Source organism: Eucyclogobius newberryi, unplaced genomic scaffold (genome assembly GCF_026437365.1).
Source record: "Eucyclogobius newberryi isolate DKJ021-1_F unplaced genomic scaffold, fEucNew1.0.hap1 SCAF_2, whole genome shotgun sequence".
Lineage (NCBI taxonomy): Eukaryota > Metazoa > Chordata > Actinopteri > Gobiiformes > Gobiidae > Eucyclogobius > Eucyclogobius newberryi.
Window position 1 is genome coordinate 39,545,488 of NW_027315834.1, and position 21,538 is coordinate 39,567,025.

The window sequence follows — 21,538 nt, forward strand, 5'->3', positions numbered from 1 at the left end:
TTCAGAAATCTCCCATATTTTAAATTTCTGCCGTTTGCGCAGATAAAGTCCGAATTGCGTCAAATTAGAATCAGTTGTTAAACTCTTTGCCCTAAACCTACTTGAAGTGAAATAAATTCATTTGGCGCCACAGTGCCCCCTACAGATTTTATATGGAGGTTAAATGTTTAGTTTTGCGAAATTATATGAAATTTGACACACAACTCAATTTTGGCATCCCCATCAAAAAAGTCAATGAGACCCATGTCATAATTGTTATGGCGTTGCCGTAACGATGACCGAAACCTTTCATGTTATTCCAATGGGGAAATCGCCAGAACATGTTTACACTTTAGACCTTCACAAACTCCTCCCAGGGCATCAGCCCTATTAACCTGAAATTTGGTGAGACTCATCTTCAGGGGTGGACCATCAAAAGTTATCCACATTTTCATTCAAAGAGTCACGGTGTCTGTGCGGCAAAGCCGCACATTTTGCCAAGAATTCAAAATAAAATAGCTTTTTGATGGTAAAACAAAGGGGAGAAGATGTGACAGCGTCACAGATTCAGCAGTAGGCGTAACAAAAGGACAATTGGGGCGCGTTAGCGCCCCCTCCTCTTGCGGCGTGGCGGCGGTGTGGCGGCGGCGTGGCGAGGGCCGATCATTGCCGCTTGCGGCTATATTTCTTCTTCTTCTTCTTCTCGGGACCAACCCCCCTATTTTTCACCCAGTGAACATTGACGAAAAGTCACAAAAATGTTCACACCTCTAAAAATCGTGCCTCTCTACATTCTGGCTATTTCCCTTTTCTAAAATAAAAAAAATTGGCGCGTCAGCGCCCCCAAATGTACCAAAAATGCATTGAGAGATGGGAAATGACCCAAAAAAAATCTGATCGTAGAATCATGAAATTTGGCGCAGAAGTAGATGGTGACAAGAGAAGTAAAAAATATTATTACGGCAACGCCGTCCGCCCAACCAAATGTCGGCCATATTGCTTCAAAAATGGCTAAACATGATTTTGGAGTTTTTCCAAACGTCGTACTTTTACGAACTCCTCCCAGGGCGTTGGCTCTAAAAAGCTGAAATTTGGTGAAAATGCTACTGAGGAGTGGGACATCAAAAGTTATCCAAATTACATTGATACCTGTCACGGTCTCTGTGCGGCAAAGCCGCAAACTGTAGCAAGAATTTCAGAAATCTCCCAAATTTAACATTTCTGCCGTTTGCGCAGATAAAGTCCGAATTGCGTCAAATTAGAATCAGTTGTTAAACTCTTTGCCCTAAACCTACTTGAAGTGAAATAAATTAATTTGGAGCCACAGCGCCCCCTACAGATTTTATATGGAGGTTAAATATTTAGTTTTGCGAAATTATATGAAATTTGACACACAACTCAATTTTGGCATCCCCATCAGAAAAGTCAATGAGACCCATGTCATAATTGTTATGGCTTTGCCTTAACGATGACCGAAACCTTCCATGTTATTCCAATGGGGAAATCGCCAGAACATGTTTACACTTTAGACTTTCACAAACTCCTCCCCCTCAGGGCGTCAGCCCTATTAACCTGAAATTTGGTGAGACTCATCTTCAGGGGTGGACCATCAAAAGTTATCCACATTTTTATTCAAAGAGTCACGGTGTCTGTGCGGCAAAGCCGCACATTTTGCCAAGAATTCAAAATAAAATTGCTTTTTGATGGTAAAACAAAGGCTTTTCTTCTCTATTATGCATGTTTTGGCTGGTGCGACATATACTCCGGAAAATACGGGTACTTCAATCTAAATATTACTCAAGTAAAGGTGAAAGTATGATTGATTGATTGACAAAACAAAATAAAGAAAATATAATAAGAGATGGGAAGGATTGTATTGTACCCTGATGATCTGTCCCTCTTTAAAGGGCAGCTCCTCATCAGCGGCGTCTGGATTTGGCGACATAGACAGAGGATCATAGTCAAAGAGGGCCACAAATATCCGAAATGGCTCCTCAGGTTCAGACTCGTCATAATAAGGTGAGCGGCGATCCCGGTCCCTATAGCCATCTGAAACATGATACAAAACAATGACTGAACAACTCTTTGAAAACTTGAAAACTTTTGTCAATTTCAGTTTATTCGTATATTATATATGCATGCAAAGTCATCACTATTATAATCATTTTAAAAAACATAACTAAATGCAACTTCTACAGTATAAAAGGCACTTGATTACCAAGAAACGTCTTTACATTCAATACAAAACAAATGAGCAATCAGACAAACAGTGGTGCACACTATTAACATATTTAACTGTATTATGGGGACAATATCAGCAACACGCAAGACACATGCAAGTGACACAAGGAATCTACTGATAAAAATATATAACTGTGTCACTTGCAAATAAACAAGCGAAACGTGAAACTAGATGTTTTATTGTGATGCTTCAATTACATTAAAAGCAGTAGATGTCTTCTGCATCACCAATAAACATCATAAGTATACTCCTTCCTTATAGATTCTCTGTGAATGCTGGGTATTGTCTATTGCCAGTATATTTCCAAAGCATGCATGACTGATCCAGTCACAGGTGTGGTGCAGTTGTACCACCAGGGAATGGGTTAAGCAGGCATCTGGAGTTTTAGTGCAGTGAGGCATTCTTTGTGCATGTTTCATCCACAACTGTGGAAAATTCATCCTAAACCACAGGACTAGCTTGCCAGTGGCTCTATCAGTTCAGTGCAGTGTAGTCATGCTGTAACTGGAAGCATAATAATACTATTTATTATTCATTTGAGGCAGGCACTGGCATGTGCCCACAGCTCCTGGCCTCTACTCGCTGTGCTGCAGTGCTTAAATCAGGACTGTGGGCAGTAGGACGTACCATGGGAAGACCTGGCACTGCCCTTGTGCCTGCGGGAGGAGTTTGTCCTGTTGCGGCCTTTGCCATAGTAAACATCGTCAGTGATGGGAGTCAGAGTGCCCTCACTATTCTCAGAGGTAACCTCTACAGGAAACACCAATCACAGTGTGATTACGTCACAGAGAAAACTTCAAACTTCCGACCAAAATATGCTAATGTTTTGTGTTAACTCTAAAGAATCTTGACTTGGACTTCTGAGTATGTAAGTACTTGTTTGTGTTCACCATTTTGACTGCATAATTTTCTGCATAGCAATGGTATGAGCATGGTTCATAAACACACAAAAAGACAAAAGGGTTTATGAGAGTTTACACACAGTACAACACTATGGAAGACATGTTTATCTGATCTGTCCAAATTGTCAGTACTGACCAATGGAGGGCACCATGAGAGGCCGCCTCTGAGGACCAGTGGGATGGACTCTTCTGCCCGGCTCCCGGTCGTGTCGACCTGCATTGTTTCCCTGGAAGAGAGTTAATCAAGAGAAACATTCACAACCACACACATGTCACTAAGGACTGTGGACATTCAGTAGCTGCACAGTGTGTGTGAAGAAGCACTTTGAGACAAACTTGTACATACAGTGTTTAAACAAACCATGCAGCGCATACAGGCAGGCACACTGAAACACAGACGCATACGGCAGACACAAACACAAGCACGAGCCTGCAGGAAATTATAGCAACAGTCAAATACTAAAATGTTTGCAATATTGTAAATGAATAAAATAGTGACAGTCGGCTGTGTTTGATGTGAAAATCCATGTGTCTCCTCTGTTCTTTTGCCAGAAAATGTATCACTGTAAGAGAGCCATGTCCACACTATTTTTTCATGTAACACTTTTCAATTAATAAATCAAATAGTAAGTATATGAGGAACAGTGAAATAGTTCCGTGCACAATGTGGACATGGCCATAATCTAATTAAGCATGTTCATCTCCTCTGAACTTCTGGAAAAGCATGCAAATAAAGCATTCACTTTTCTATTGCAAGTATATTATCACCACCTAATCCATCTGCCTTCTTAATTGTATGGTATATGTTCCATCAATGGAACAATCGCACTAAAAGAGATAACTCAAACTAGAATCTATCTCAAGCCTTTCAACCCGTTTTTAGCAACCAATTAATATGCTACTTCTTCTTGATAGAAGTACTTGGTTCCCAAAGCTTCATAAATCAATACATCTAAGTATTAGTCAGGGCAGCAGTTTATAGTTAAGAGTCTGTGCCATCACAGTAAAGACTGTTGGGTTGAGAGTAAGTGCAAACAACAGCACCTTGGGCGTGTTGTGCGAGTTGCGCCGGCGTCCCTCCTCCAGCTGCATCTCAGAGTATAGCTCCTCCTCATCCTCTTCCATGATGTCAGACAGGTCAGAGCCCCGGCTGCTCTCGCTGTGATACTCCTCATTGTGACTATAGTGAGGCTTTTGGCAGTCACACAAACAAACACAAACACACAGACATCATTGTGTAAGTCCACAGAAAACCATGCACACAATAATATGAGCGCACACACAGATGGATACAGGAGAGACGCACAGAGACAGAGGGTGAAATCATGCACTACCCTGACATGCACATGCCCACACTCAAACACAGGAACGCTGCACAGACAAAGTGCATCAGTACTTCTCTTACCGGCCTGCCCAGCTCTGATCCTCTCAAGAACTCATCCACTGAGGGCCCCCTCCTGCGGCCACGTCCAAAGCCTTCCTCATCCTCCTCCTCTTCATCAGAGTGGTGCGGATGAAATGACTGACCCTGCTCTCCGAATCTGCCAGGCCTTCTCTCCCCCTGCTTACATAATACAGAAAGAAAAAGGTACTTTTTAATATTTCGATTTTCAGAAAGAAAGAGGCACTTTTTTATATGTTTAATTTAATTTTTCATCAGATATCATGTATTGCAGCTTGGCTTTCCACAGCTTAGATAAGTAAGTATTAAGGATTTCATGTGAAGATAAAGGAGAGGGGAAAGAGGGGTCAGAAAAACATTTCACCCCTGTGTACATTGTTTATCCCTGTCACCATGAGACTTTAGATTAGCAACAGAGAGTTTACATTTCTATGACATATTTATGCCTATGACATAGGCCTGATATATATATATATATATATATATATATATAACTATATGTTTTTTGTAAGCTGTGAACTAACCAATAACAAAGCAAGTTAAAGATTTCCTTCAGTAATTTCAGTATATTTGATAAACCCTAATTGCATGTTTTCGTTTTATGCCATTCATATTTAATTCCAACCTTGCCACTTTCAGCTGCCACTCTTTGTGCTGCTTCTCTGGCAATAGCTTTGGCAACCGTGTCTGGGATAAGAGTCCCACGTGGCTGTGGTAATATCCGCTGTGGAGAGGGCGATCGAGGATTTGGGTGGGGAGGGGCTTCCAGTGTGTGGCCTTGGAGTGGAAGAGGCTGAGAGGAGCGTTGTGGATCCCAGCAAGACTGACCAGGTGGAATAGCTCCTCTGTGGTGAGCTGCCGGATCTTTGGCATCCAGGTCTCTGGCACTTACTGGTCTCTGAGGTACAGGATGAGGCGGGTGCTGGGGGAGCAGAGGCAGTTGGTGCTGGGGTCTAGGACCTTGGTGCGTAGGGTGTGGCTGCAGATGCACTGGCTGGGGATGTGGTGGTCGCATCTGGACATGTGGGTGGCCTCCGGGATGAGGAAGCCTGGGATGTGGTTGTGTGTGGGGAGGGTGAGGTCCCTGCGGTGGAGGGTGTGGGCCTTGAGGTGGAGGGTGAAGACCTTGGGGCAGTGGTTGAGGGCCCTGGTGATGGGGGTGAGGGCCCTGAGGTGGTGGGTGCGGCCCCTGGTGTGGCGGGTGAGGTCCTTGGGGTTGTGGGTGAGGGCCTTGGGGCGGAGGGTGAGGGCCTTGGTGAGGGGAGCCCTGTGGTGGAGGATGAGGACCTTGGGGCGGAGGGTGAGGGCCTTGGTGAGGGGAGCCCTGTGGTGGAGGATGAGGGCCTTGGGGCGGAGGGTGAGGGCCTTGGGGCGGAGGGTGAGGGCCTTGGTGAGGGGAGCCCTGTGGTGGAGGATGAGGACCTTGGGGCGGAGGGTGAGGGCCTTGGGGCGGAGGATGAGGGCCTTGGGGCGGAGGGTGAGGGCCTTGGTGAGGGGAGCCCTGTAGTGGAGGATGAAGGCCTTGAGGTTGTTGTCCATGTGGCATAGGAGGTCCGGGAAGTTGGGGCTGGGGGTGAGGGAGGTGTGGTGATTGGAGGTGGGGTGGGGCGTGTGGTGGAGGGCCTGGGTGGGGGTGTATGGGTGGTGGCAGGGCCAGTTGAGGGGGAGGCACGAGTAAGTTGTTTGGAATGACAGCGACTTGGGAGTCCAGGGACTCTCCCTGTAAAGACAGTGTCCGGACGATGACTTCCCGCGCCTCCAGGCACTGGATCCTATTGAGCTCAACAGCGACATAGTCGGCCATTGGGAACATGACCTCAGCAATCTGAGAGGGAAAAAAAAAATAGTATATATATATATATATATATATATATATATATATATAAACAACAAAAAGCATATAACTAAATCATTCTGATGTTCAAGATATCAAGATGTGGATTTTTGATCTTTCTAAAAAATAAAAAAAGATTCTGTCCACTAGAGGGTGTAAAAGGGTTTTCTATTTTTTTTACACACATGAGTTGTACAGATGAGGAACCGCCAGCAGGAGGCAGTGCACATTTAAAAATCTGGTAACATGCCATTCATACTGTGTGTGTGTGTGTGTGTGTGTGTGTGTGCTTTAAAGCATCTTCTGCTTTCACTGATGTAATATCATGTTGAATCTTTTCTTGTTTTATCAATGTTGTTTTTAGGTAGACAAACTTAACATGAAAATAGCCTTGACTAATTCTGGTACATTTACAGTGGTGTTTATTAATGTACACTGTCTTAGTCAAATAGAAAAATAAATACATAAAATAAACCATGGCCATGGGTGTACAACCTGCTAATAAAGAATATTTTAATACTTCTTCCTACCTGCAGACTCTTGCTCACTAACCTTCTGTCCTTTTGTGCAGACAACGTAACCAATGACATTTGCCCCATTGGAAGTGCCAGTGGGGGAGAGGATTGGGGGCTTCCAGCAGACTTGCAGGACCCCTGGAGCTTGTCCACAGTGCACTTGGACGTCCTGGGGTGGCAGAGGGGGGCCTGCACAGTCAGACAGCACCCATCAAACATACATATTTCAGGAGCTGTTTTAATTGTCCTAACACATATCGAGACCCCAACTATTGGGTGACATGTTCATCCAAAGAACAATTGGGGGGATAAAACCATGCACAGGACAACTTAATGAGTTACTTTATGGGTATAACATGTACAACAAACATGAATATCAACAAAACAATACATGCTGCCTTTTGAGTTAAGATCTAATGTTGAGCTTCACAATGGGTCTAATTACATTTCATGAAAACTTTGTAATTTTGTCACCAGTAATTAGTAGATTATTGCGTAGTAGGTAAAATAAAACTGTGTTAGTAGCAGCTGTTTACAGAAGTGCACATTCAGATTTACTGCTGTACCAATTGAGCTTTAGTGCTGAATTGCATCCTCAGATTTCTGAACAATGAGGTCTCAAGGCTACACTGAAAAAACACTGTTGTCACTGCATGCAGGACACAATCCAGTTAGACTAACTAGAGCCTGTGCTTTGTCTCCAAGTCTCCTGGGTCACTGGATAAAACATGCACATCAGCATTCATGCAGAAGCTAATGCACACAGATACAAAATAGTCATTACTGTGTTTTAAGGTTGAAGATTGAAATGACACTTTTTTCTTTTTCTTTTTTTCTTTTGGTGTTTGCTCATTGCAAATACAACATTTGTAAAAAAGTAGCAGACCAATTTGAACAAATCATTATTTATCAAGATAACTATTTGTACATGCATTAGTTTTTTAGTGTGCCACTTTGCACAAATGTGTTCTACATGTGTTGAAGCAAAAGAATGGCCAAATCACAATATACAAGGAGAGGGACCTCTGTTGCAAGCAATACACCACACTAAAATCATACTACTTGCTATGTTTATTAGAAAATAATCTAGTGCTTAACCCAGGATAAAATGTATGATTTATTCTGACCTGTTCTGCAAAATACAATAGGACCTAGACAGAATACACAACATACATGACAAAGTAAGACAATGTTCTGTGAATGTACTCCAACACTATAAAGCAGTACACTGCACCCACCATAACTATTTTATGTTTGGATCATGACAAACCTGCTGCTTGTGTGCAGAACTCCACTCCAGCTTCTTTCCTCTCTCTCTGCTCCAGAGGCAGTTGCCATGGCACCTGGTGCGGCTGTGCCACCACAATCACTTTGTAGACTGTGTGGGGCTTCAAGTTGTGAAAACGTAATCTATATTTTCCAGCCTTTACCACTGCATGCTCCACCCCATCTAAGAACACTGTGTGGGCATAGTTACTGTTGCTGGGCAACCAAGAGAGCTCAGCAGTGTCCCGCTGGATGTCGTCCACCCTCAGACCAGAAGGCGCCACCACAACGTTGGCCCCGACCAGCAAAGTGCAGCGCAACTCATCTGAGAAGCCTCTGTCAGTGACACACTGCACACATACACGATGAACACAGCCATCAAGGTCTAACTTCTCCAGAAGAGACTTGGTCCTGCCGCCATATTGGATACTAGCACGAAGTTCCCCATCAACCAACACGTTGTAGCCAGAGATATTCCCCCAGCCAAAAGGCACTATCGGAGGTTCCCAGGCCACTATGACGCTACGTGCTAACTGCTTTATCAAATTAATCTTTCGGGGATAAGGCACTACATCTTCTGCCAGGTCCTCAGGGTCCAGGGCCTCTCCTGTCCCATTGCTACAGGGGACCAAGGCTTTGCACGAGCTCAGGAGGCCCTCCTGTGAAGCACAACTGTCCACTGCAGTAAGACAGAGGGCTGAGGTATTGTCCAGTGATCCCAGATCCTCTCCTCCTTCCCCCGTTGCTGGTTTATCTTTGTCCTGGACAAACTCCACAAAGTTGGAGGGGACCAGTCCACGTTGGCCGTCCAGCAGCTCTCCTAAATAGGTAAAAATACTTCTTTAAAAACATTCATTATATGTCATCTTACTTGGTTTAAGTGTATATATATTTTGTAAATATAAGCAATATAGATTGTTGTCAATGTTATGTTACATAATTTACCCTATCTAGACAATTCAAACTTTAAACATTTTCCTAAAAGGGCAATAGACCAAAATGTTTGTTTGGGAGGGAATGAGCTGGGATTGCCTTGCATATTGTAGCCAAAGTGAGCATGTCCCAGTAAAAATCATTCTTGTCTATCACTGTTATTTTGCCTGGAGCCACAGAAGGCATCTGTGTGTGCCTATGTCTTTGCAGTGTGTTCCGTATATGTGTACACATGATTAAACTGTGCCCCGCTGGATTAGTCATCAGGCTAAAAGCGACCAAGCTCCCATCTTGACAACAGCTTGGGCTGAAGTCTGCTTCTCTCTCCTTCGTCATGACACAAGGCTCCTCCACAATGCCATGCTACCTCAACGCCCACGGCTAATGAATCACTGCAGATGAGTTGTATTATGTCTTCAGCACAAATTGACGTCTGGATTGCTGGCTGTAGGGATTAGGATTGATTGTGACGGAGAAGCACTCATAACTCAAAGAGATAACTCAGATAGCACATCCATCACCATTTACAAAGGAGTAAATTAACAAGGACTATATTTATAAATTATGAAATGTGTAAGCGATTAAATAAATCAGGATTAATATTGTCTACCAGACTTATAGACCAGAAATCCAATTTCTAATCAAATTTACAAATACCTCTTATTCCTACCTTCATAAAAGCCATCATCATCCATGTTGCCATAAATATACAAATACTTCCCAGCCCCAAGTGGGAGTTCAGCTTCAGGGTGCTCATTTGGTCCATCGTATGGGTTATAGCTGAAAAAGCCACAGTAAATATTAAAAGATGAGTCTGTTTTTCAGGTAAACTAAAATGTTGGTCTTTACCTGTAACGGGCAGTGCAAAGGCGGACCTGTCCAGTGTAGCGAGGTTTGGACCTGGGTGCTGGTCTCGCCTCCTCCTCCATCTTCATATAAATGTACAGTACATGTTGAACAATGAAAGGGATCTAGAATCTAGAACATTCCTCATTTTAAAGAGATATTAAACTGACCTCGGAGGAGGAGGGTTGTCTTGGGCTGCTGGGCCGAGCCGTGGTCACGGTGCGCTCTTTGACAGACAGCAGATCTGGTCTTTGTCTGTCTCCAGTCTGAACAGCTCTTTGAGACAGGGGAGATCAGTAGTGGCGTGGCTGCCACACTCTCATTTCCTACAAAGCATGTTTCAGTCAGTCCGTATGCTTTAGTCAGTGTACACCTTTCCTCTTCAGTCAAATTGCAGTAAGCTTCCATCCTCAGAAGTTCCAAGCGTATACTATTCAATATGAACCAGAAATAAGCATTCAGAATACATACACGGTACACCAATGTTTATGTAACCCATAGCTGTGTAGCTTGCACCATGTGCTGATAGAATACTAATGTGTTAAATAGAACGCATGCCATACATCTGGCCAGTGATCTATTAGGAAAATATTGATCATGAATTAGTGGCAATCCTTTAATGGGGTCCAGCCCTGGTCAGAAGAGGCCAGATGCTGCTGTTATGTGAGGCACTGGAGGATTAGTTCATTTTCGTCATAAGCCTTGTGATCAGATGTGATTAGGGATGCTCTTTCATCTTTGAGGGTCTTTAAAAGACTGCATACATTCTGCAGGTATATGACAACAGATCAGGAGGATACAATTACAGTAATAGTAATACTACCGTGTGCATCCAATGATATTTCAGTTAAAGTCAGACCCATGGCTTGTTTCCTCTTTTTATCGAAGTGAAGTGTCTGTAACAGGAATAGTGAACACAGGTCTATAACAGTCTTCTTGTGCAACTCACCAGTTTCTAGCTGCTGTTCCAGTGATGGGTATGTGGGATTTAATTTGAGCAGAACTGTGATTTCTTCTCGCAAACACAATTCTAGTAGCTCTTTGGTCAACTGCAGCTTTGTTTCACTCTGTAGGTGACATTTGTGCTTCGGGACATGTAACTTGACCTATGACACACAACAAGAAAACAAACATTAGATATTTGCTGATGTGAGTTTATCTTGATGCTGATTAAAGATAACTGCAGTGGGAATGAGATTCCTGCAGGGATATTTTAGCTTAGGACAGCATGTCGGAGGGAAGTGGGTTAATCCTAACATAGACTTGTACCTACAGTTGGTAATTTATAACACAGCTAAAACATGGTAACACAGCAAAATGTTAATGGGAATCGAGTATCTCTTAATCAAAGAACTGCAGCAAAGGGGTCAAGGAATTAGACTAGAGTTATAGTTACAAACCCAGTCGTATTAAATAGAAAAAATATCTTAAAATGGAAGTCCTAGTTTTTTGGACCTTCTGTGACAAAATGATACCCAAGTGACTGGGGAAGAGTTATAAAGGTAGTTAATTTGCTTTGATTATTTGCTTTGATTGAAGAAACATTCAAATGTTCCTGGTTCGGTGCATGCAGCATTTACTCGCACACCAAACCGGCACGCAAAGGAAAAAAAAACATTGATTCTGTCATTTTAGTTTAAGGCCATTTTAAACAGTGGCTACTGTGTTGGTGACATTGATGTTTACATGCACACCAAAATCTGATCATTATTGGGACCATGATCAGGAAGAAACCAGAGGATTTTGCTGTTTACACATCGTCTTAATCATTTTAAAACTCCAAAAATCTCTAGCCATCGCTGTAGCCAATGTATAGCATACTTAAACTGATTAAAAAGTAAAAGCTGGGATGTAATACAAATGAACACCGAGGCATAGACACTGCGTAAAAGAAATACCTGAGACATCCTGTCCTTAAAGTTCTTTCCAGAGCAAAGAAAAGAAAAAGTAAGGAAAAAATAAATAAATATGAATCACACAAATAAATTAAAACATTTAACATTTATACAGGGAAAGGGTCAACGTAAAAACAACAATAAAATTGAAAATCTGAATTAACTTATAATGGACAAATAACAGCCATAAACTGGATCTTAATCAAATGCTTGAGAAGGATAATGGCTTGACCTCACTTGACTTCACCAAAACACATCCTACAGCCATGAGAAAAGGAAAACTAAAAAGTAAAAAATTACAAGATTGAATGAAGAAGACATGGGCATGTTTGAAATTACACTGTTATGCTGCAATAAGTAAATATCTGAGTATCAGAGTAATGTGATGAGTTTTAAGGGAGCTTCTGTTTTTCACAAAAGGTCAAAGGCATAGTTCACAATTCAACCAGTCTGGTATATCAAACACTATCTATAATAAGACTTAGGACTGGGTTTATCATATCCCTGGTGCTATACTGTGATATACATAGGGATGTGCACTGCAGCAGATTTTCCTCTCAGTTGTGACAGAGATCACGGCTAAATGCCAAAGTGACATAAACCCACTGACTATGAAAGATAGTCGTGAGCACAAACAGAATTTATAACTATAACAGCCTGAAACAAGTACCGGGGTAAGTAAAAATACAGTCAAGCAGCCTTGGGTAAATCTCAGAAAAATATTCAGTTGTCGTCATCTGGTTTCATTTATAAAGCATGCGTACAGACAAAGATGCTATGTACGTTACTGTCCACGTTACGTTTGTGATCTATAAAAAGACAACTTGCCATAAAATGAGTGGTTCTGTCCAACAATGCTGAACTTTGTGCATTGGAGCTTTCAGAGATGAGGCAGAAGGTGATCTATGCTCAGAGAAGTTAAAGTTTTGTGATTTTGAGGCAGTTTCTGTGTCTGTGCGCACACTGTCAGTGAGAATTGCACATTAAGGTGCAGAGTTTGAGGACACAGCCTCACAATCCCATGTCAAGTTGTCTTTTTATAAATCCCGAACTTAACGTGGAAAATAAATCTACGTTACTTTTGGACCCCATTTTGTCCGTACCTTTATAAATGAGACCCTAGATGACGATAATAGAACACTCCTGGACGAATGAGGGATTAGGACAGTTTGGGTATAATTGTTAGCGCAACTTTGCTCTTTTATATCGTGATACAAATTTTAGGCAATATTGTCTAATGTGCATTGTCCCATTCAAATGTGTCCAATAAGATAAGATATTCCTTTATTGTCCCACATGGGGAAATTTCATAAATAAATCAATAAAATGATAAATAATAATAATAGTCTTGTCATGCCCTAATCAGACTAAATTGTCTGTACTGTACGACATTGCATGACTTACTTCTGGTTTGGATTGATACAATACATTGCCCAAGATTCTTTCGCCAGAACATCTTAGTAGAGTAGGTTTGGTAATATGATTAATATACTGTGGTAACTAAACAACTAAACGTGTAATCATGAAACTTGTGGTAATCTACTTCATTTCATGATGTAATGTTTTCTAAGACTTGGTTAGAAACCACCATATTACCATGAAGACAATTATCTAATATATTAGTTACTAGGCCATTTCCATCCTATTACTTTGTTGTAAAGTCAAGTGTGACCAATGTTAAATTAAAATGAATAACAGGGCAAGAAGTATGTCGTTGTAATCCCTCATTCGTCCAGGCGTGTTCCATAGTAGAAAAAGCTTCAGTTGTAGTCATCTGGACTCAGTTTGAGTCCAGATGTTCAAACTGAGTCCAGATGACTACAACTGAAGCTTTTTCTACAACAGGGCAAGAATACATTTATAGTGAATGTTTTTAAACTGCAAAATCCCTGGTTTTGATACCACAAAGATAATTAAAGTCACTTACCATGCCAATGAAATGTAATTTTCAACACAAGGTTTCTTTCAAATTAAATGAAGCAGTTGCACTCTCCAATATCTGTATAGAGGCACTAATGCATGAGCACCTGGGCTTGAAACCCTTTAATGTGGTCAAAAGAAAAATCATCTGATAAAGGCTATTTGCCAAAACGTAATCTAAAATAAACGTCTTGGACATGGGTGTTCTATGCCATTTTTATTTCAAGTTTCCTTGTGGTTTTTTTAAGTGACTTTTTGGTTTTTGGTTTTCAGAATATGTCAAACATAGCACCACCAACAACAACAACAACAAAAAGGTTTGTTGGTTTTTTCTCACATATTTGAAAATTCCCTTTTACTTACAAAGCAAATACGATTATTACATAATTATTCAAAATAATCCCTAAAGAAAATCAAGGATATAATAATTCCATACAATATAAAACAAAGAATAACATAACACAATAGTATCAGTTATTATTTGTTTGATTCAATGTCCTCATTTTTTCAAATTCAATAACACTTGCTTTAACTTTGACTTGCCCCTAAAATCAGCTGTATGTATTCTAACATGTTTTCTGTATGTTTGGATAGGGTCTTCCTTCTTTGCCATACCTCTACCAGGTGCAGTCCATCGCCATGTTCTGGGACAAACTCGAGCTGATCCTGTGGACCAACACACAAGAACACACCATGACAGCTGACAGTGTGATTACAGAGGCGCACGGAGAACAGACAGCGCACAGATGACGGCCTGTCAAACCAGAGGCTCACTCGAGGTCACTCCTCCATCACGGCAGTACACAACCAACAATAACTCCTTCATTTTAGGACATTTGGACTTTAACAAGTTACAAAGCTCAGGAGTTAAATTATTAAATGTGTTTGTAGAGTTATAGTTGAACATAGCTGAACATTCTTAGATACAAAACAATGAATGGGTTTAATAAACAACCTTGAAATGAATTCCAGAGCTAAGCAACTGTTTATTAGCACATCAAAGCGTGTACCGTCAAATCCAGAAGCAATTGAGGAGTATTAATGCAGCTTTTGTCAGAAAAAGGGTTTTTTAATTGATTGCTATTGTAGTTTTATTTTCATAAGCTGTAAACAGGCAAGGCAAGGATGATAAATGTGAGCATAAAAATGACGCGGGTTCGGTGTTGTAATTGCTGCCAAACAGTGTGCGTCACATTATATAAGATGCAAATGTATGCAAATGAGTTGCTGAATAAATAAAACACCAGAATTACGCATACTGTTATAGAATAGGTGTGATCAAAATGATGTGGTTAAACGGAGCTGTACGGCAAAAATATGAATCATTGTATAAGCAACAAGTATCTTGAATATTTAAAAAAAAAAAGTAAGTAATGTTTGTATCATTTTTGAGCCAAGCATCAGAAATGATGACGTTGTTAGAAGTTTTTGACATCTACCGAGACATTATAATATTAATTGGGTGTGTTCTTTTTCGACATACCAACCCGATTTACAAGGGCTTGCTGCTGTATCTAGATTCCTGCAATGGTTCATAATATCTTAAATAATTGGCAGATGTAACTTCTAAGGGATGGTCCTCTCATCTGCATGAAGTAAGTGCGCTCTGTCATTAGTTCTTTATCATCTCAAAACTAACTCTACGACTCGAGTGACATCACCGTCCTCTCTCCAAAGGGAGTTGGAGATGCCCACAGGCAGATCCACTTCATAAACCAGTTTAAACAGACGCAGACAAATCAGAGGCACCATTGGAAGAGGTTTAGACTCCACTACTCATTCTACGGTCCACAAGGAGCAAAACAGTCTTCAGACGATCAAAATTGGCCTCATATTCAACTACAAACAATGGAAAAAGAGCAATAGATACAAAACATGCAATGTTTCCAGCTGGCGTGGTGAACAACAGAGCTATCACTGTGGCGCAAGCAAAACCAAAGTGGTTTATCTTCTTGCAAATGTCTAAATCATATTTTTGTAAATGCAACAGAAAGCATCAATAGTTTGCAGTTTTCCAGAGCCTGGATCTGTTCTGTGGAAGACCAGGAGAAGAGCTCCAGGTAAAGCAGAGTCAAGTGTAATGCACCATAATAAGAAATTATATGATCCCCAGACCCCCTTTAGGATTGTGATTTAAGCAATATATAAAATTAAATAGCCTATATATATTTATTAAAAAATAAATAAATGTATTTTTTAAGTTTGGGGCATTTCTGCTTAGGGCACCCAAAGGGCTAGCATTGGCCTGCATTAGTGGTGAAGTTGGTTTAAAGCAGAGGTCCAGAGAGTAGAATATAAGCCTCAAATGAAATGAGACAGTTTGATGTTTAAAGGTACACATGTAAGTTTTCTAGTTGAAGGTCTGTTAGTAAATTTTCTTTCAAAAAAAATTGCTTTGACTAGACTTTTCCACAGAAGCCTATAATATAAAGTCATCTATCTTTCATTTATCTAGCTAAAGAAGTTTTTATTTTATACTAAGGCCGCAGTTATTTTATTACTTGGTTTACGGATTTTTAAATGAAATATATTGAACAGGCAGATGAAATATAAATATAATTTCAATTAAAAAATGTGTGCTGCTCATGAAATTAATACAAAAATACAAAAAAGAGACCTACTGAATCAAGCTGACATTATATATTGGGATAGCGTACAACCATTGCCAACTGGATCTATAAAATGAATCCTTTATAAAAAATTAAAAAAAAAAAAAAAAAGTACATGAAATGACCCCCCTGTGCAATGAATTGGACTCCCAGGCGTTACAGTGTAATAGTGGAACACTCTGCCTTCAACAACCGGGCCACATTTTTTCCCCAGTCTGCCCCTGCTATCAAGGGCCCCCATTTAAATAAATGAAATAAAACCTGTGCCACACATAGAATAAGAGCTTCATGTGTCACAGGCTTTTCTTTTCTTTTCTTCCTACAGTTGTCCATCCATCTATATCTCTCTTGTAGGAAGGGCATCCGTGTCACTTGCAAAACAGGAGTTTGCCTAAGTTTGCCAAAGATGTAATGTGTGTTACAAAGCCAGACTAAAAACAGTGCTAAGAGCGCTGCTTTATCATGAGAAAAGTACATTCAAGCACTAAATCTAACTTCCAAAAACAATACTCTTGTGCAGCACTTTTAAAAGGTTCCTGACAATTTATTTTTTACACTTTTTATACTCCCAGGGAAAGTAGCAAATGACGGTGATTCAGCACAAACAGACCACTGATTAGATTCAAATCAATGGAAATGCACAAGTGGCACTGGCATGAAATGACAGAACCAGACCCCAAGACCCCTGTGTGCAAAAAGAAGAAAACAGATACCTTTTGCAGTGTATTTGGCCCCTTCTGCTCAGCCAGGGCAGGCTCATGCTCCGTGTGCAGCCTCTGCTTCAGCCTGACGGACTCGAGCATATGCTGCAGAGCCGAAAACAGGAAGTGGTCAGACTGATGGACATTATTAAGAGATCATTAAGAGGCTAGTACAGTGTACTAAACAAATTATCCAGTATCGACTGGACGCCTGTTCATTGATGTTTTGACTTTGATGGATTGCTAAGGCAGGGGATAGATCTACAGTAAATACAGATCTAAGAGTGTGAGGTTTTATGTTTTTTCATTTAGTGTAACTTATTACAAAGTAAGAGTCTTTTTCACAGAAGAAAATCCACTAAAATCTTTGTGGTATGTCATTATGTGTTATATATACCTTAATTCCAAACCAAAGACAATAAATTATCCTTCCACATCCTTTGTCTTGTATTATTATTATGAGCTAAAAAACAGCAAAGCTCCATCAGCAAACATTACACTTGTTCTTCAGGTATTTTTCTCCTGAATCACAAAGCTTTCAAACTTAATTTTGAGATTTTAAAAAAAAGGCTTGATACTCAACCCAGATTTTGAACAATGGTCATTTTAAAACATACTCTTTAAGAGATACTCAAAAAAAAAACTATCTTCGAGTATAGAATATCATATCTGATAACATAATTCTGAAGGAGCATCAAATCTACTCTTTCTTAAATTAGCTACGTCGTGACCCCAGTCCCCAGGACCAGCTGTCATCGCTTACAGGAACATGGAAGGCCACAGAGGCGTAAGGATAAAATACCAGCCCAAAGCTCAGCTACTCTGTTTCCTCCCTGAAAGATAAAAAACCCAAACTGTCTTCACTTCTTTGAGTGGCTTGGAGGTGTTCAGCTTTACATAATATAATCACTGAGAAGCTCAAAGCTGCGCAGCACTCAGGGCAAAGGCACCAGAGCACTTCAGCGGTTAACCCTTATGTAATCGACACGCACTTGGGAGGGTAGTCTTTTTAGGCCTCTGAAAATGTGGATTAATTAACTAAATACAACATTTCTGCACAAGATTGTGGTTGTATAAATATTAGATGTCAGAAAAGAACTCAAGTGTTAAAATCTGCAAAACATCGTAGAGATGAAAGAAACACTGTGTTGACCATAAGAAAATGTTAAATGCAAAACATGACTAAGGTGCATGAAGAAAACAAAGGAAACGTTCAACCATAAAACATTTGTCTTCTGGGTCTCTAAACTCTTGCTGTGGACACAATAAATGTATACCTTGTGAGTATAAAAGGATGACACATTCTGAACCAACAATCGTAACATGCAGTAGAATTACCTTTAAATTTGATTTTAAGATTTACCTAATTGACAGACTTTGGACAAATGGTTACATTTACGGTATGTTATAAGTGTGTCGAGGGATTTTTTGATGTTTTGCATATTATTTATTTGTTTGTTCACTCACTGTATTTTATGTTTTTTGTTTATAAGTTGAAAAAAAGCTCAATTAGTCTTGAGTACCCCCGTGAGCTTTGTCTTTGACTCTAATTATCCTCGTAACTTCCATACTTGTAATTCTAAAGTAGGTTTAAAAGCATACCGTCAAATATTACTAGTAGAATTATTGTTTTGATGTCCAAAGTGATCCAGTCGAAATCATTATGATGTAGCCTAGTCCAATCAAACTTAGAATATGCAAAAATTCCATCTTATTCTTAAATCAGAAATAATTATAAGTACCCCTGTGGCCGGTAAACACAATTTAGAGCCTGGTACAGGATAAAAATGTTTTAGTATTATATTATATGTTATTGCCTCTGTTGTTAGAGCATTACCTATTTGATTCATGTGCAATTACTGTGCAATTCATGTGCAATTCATGTGCAATTCATGTGCAATTACTGTTGTGATCACATGCAATGGTATTTATGTATTTATTTATTTATTTTATCTTTATTATTTTTCCCCTCCATCCCTTGTTGGGAAATGGGAGGTTTTGTCTATGGGAGTTTTTGTTTATAGGAGAGCTTCTACTGAGAGTGTTTTTCAAACTTCCTATAAGTGATCTGTTCTTCTGTATCTACCTCTGGATCTACCTGCGTTGCATCAATGAAATTTCCCCATGTGGGACAATAAAGGATTATCTTATCTTATCTTATCTTATTTGAGACGGATCAGCCAAGTTGGAAGTTAACAAAGTAGGAAATCATCTACATCAACTCCCTGAACAACAAAGTGAAGAAATGCAAATCATCCTCATGCTCCTCCCACAGAGCTGTGACAATGACCTGTTTATATAGCTTTAAAAAGTGTCCACTCTAAAAAAAAGAGCCCGTCCCTTGTGTTTTTGGCAGTTTCTTTCCAATCTGCGTCTTCCCTGCCACGCCATAATTTTCTGTAAAAAGTCTCTTTGTCTTCAGAATCAATACACAATGAGAAAGTGGCAAACCTTCCTTTACAGTATTGGGAAAAGGGTGAGTATTTTTCAGATGGCTGCATTCCTCTTTCAAACATCCTGACAAACAGACAATCAATAAGAGACGCAGGAGGCGAGGATTTGTAATGAGAGGAGCCGCTGTGTGTCTGATGACTATTGGCAGACCAGAATGCAATGAAAAACAAGCTCTCATCACCCCATGCACCAGAGCAATTATATCACTTTTATTTTAAAGTTTGAGCACAAAGGAAATGAATTAGTGTTGCAAGTTTTCAGGTGAAATGGAAAAGGACTTAGTATTATAACTTCAAAACATATTTCAGGGAATTGGCTGGAAATGGAGAGTTTTCTTTGGAAATGTATTGTAGGATTTGGGTTATTCGAAGCAGCATTTTTTGTGGTACAAATGTTTGGTGAACAGTTCATCCATAGTTTTTATAGTGTGAGTTGATCTGTGAAATACAAATCAAATCTTCCCTAAAGAGTTTGAGAGTTTGTGAGACTCTGTAGTTTTAGCCTCTGCTGTCAGATTGACTCTAATTGTGATTTTTTTGTAATATAAAGAGGAGTAAAGCGGGTGTTTGGAGGAATGGATTGATTGATTGATTGATTGATTGATTGATTGATTGATTGATTGAGTGATTGATTGATTGATTGATTGATTGTAGATTGAGCATTTGTCATGTCTGTTTCAAAGCTGAAGCCAAAATAAATAAGATAAGATTACGGGACCTTAGAAAGTTAAAAAGTTCAGACACAATGCATAAAAAAACATCAAAATGTTGTCAAACTTGTACCGACAATTTACTGCATGCCCGCCCTTCGCTCTCATCCCCCTTTTCACTCTGTACTTTCCTGCCAATAAAGCCTACGGGCCACGACATCTTTAAAAAAATAAAATGTTGTTCCTGGTTATAACTTTTACATGCCAAAGAGCTGGATAGTTCCCTTTCATCAGATGGTTGAAAAAAGGAAATACATGAAGACAATTTTGACTTAAGAGTTGTGGCAGAGTAGTTAGTGTCATTGCCTATTAGTATCTTAATAACAAATCTTAATAACAGGTGTTGGATACAGTAGCTTGTGTTTAAACCCTGTCATTGTTGCGTTTCATTGGCGTCTAAAGAGGAGATGAAGAGGTCTATTATAATGGCAAAAAATAACTATTGCAACTTTAACTATAGCTGGCAAAAGGGGGCTGTACCTAATTTTTACTGTCTTAAAACATGAAAAAAGAACTACCGGTGTTTGCAGCGTCCCAGAGTTGTTCCACGAATTCTTAAAGCAGCTTTATAATGAGGTGTAGACAGCACACAGGGGTCTTATTTTGACCCAAATAGGGTTAGCGGATTTGTATTTTACTAGTATGATATGTCTTTTGTTGTTGTATTTGTTTTTGTTGTTTTGTGTTTGTGCAGTGCTTTGGAAACTGTATCTGTTCATAAAATTTGATTATTTAAATCAAGTGGATTGAATATATAAATGGGCAAATGATAACAGCTTACCTTCACAACCCATTAAAGGTTCTTCACACAGTCTGGGGTTTCACTGCGTTACTATAGCAAACATCGGCCTCAGCTGCTCATCGTTGATCTGCACCTGTTGGAATAGAGAGAAAAAGAAACAAAACGTTAGCGACAAAAACAAAAGTAAAACACTGTCGCTTTAAATCTTTAACCTTTTGTCCATTTTCACACAAAACAGTCGAACATTTGAGCATTTCTAAGCGATTACGCTGGCTTTCTGTGGTGCAGGGTTGATGTGGAGCTCAGAGACGAGGGAGAAATTAACCAGCACATTCCATTTAGTGGTGATGAGGCAGAGCTGCTGACTGGAGATATGGCTCCACGTGTCTTTGTCAGGCATGGGCCCCAGAGGCTCACTCAGGCTAAAGGAGGCCCATAGGAACAAGCAAATGTCCACAGTCACACACACACATCATCCAATTAATTAACACAACTGATAAGAAGACGGCAATACCCTGGCAGAAGAATTTACAGACAGGTTATCTAACGTGTTCTAATATTAAAATTATATAATAATGCATACATGAAG

General features: G+C 40.0%; 1 protein-coding gene across 1 annotated transcript in view; it reads right to left on the minus strand.

Moving 5' to 3' along the window:
• LOC140368304 (RIMS-binding protein 2-like) overlaps positions 1-21,538 on the minus strand; it is a 71,753-nt gene that overhangs the window by 12,318 nt on the left and 37,897 nt on the right. The window contains 16 exon segments of the mRNA XM_072455281.1: positions 1,862-2,028; positions 2,849-2,971; positions 3,260-3,350; positions 4,168-4,314; positions 4,529-4,687; positions 5,151-6,350; positions 6,912-7,063; positions 8,002-8,025; positions 8,145-8,960; positions 9,744-9,853; positions 9,923-10,002; positions 10,090-10,197; positions 10,199-10,245; positions 10,869-11,025; positions 17,057-17,149; positions 20,989-21,082. Of these exon segments, the coding sequence (XP_072311382.1) occupies positions 1,862-2,028; positions 2,849-2,971; positions 3,260-3,350; positions 4,168-4,314; positions 4,529-4,687; positions 5,151-6,350; positions 6,912-7,063; positions 8,002-8,025; positions 8,145-8,960; positions 9,744-9,853; positions 9,923-10,002; positions 10,090-10,197; positions 10,199-10,245; positions 10,869-11,025; positions 17,057-17,146 (3,471 nt within the window). The 5' untranslated portion in view covers positions 17,147-17,149; positions 20,989-21,082.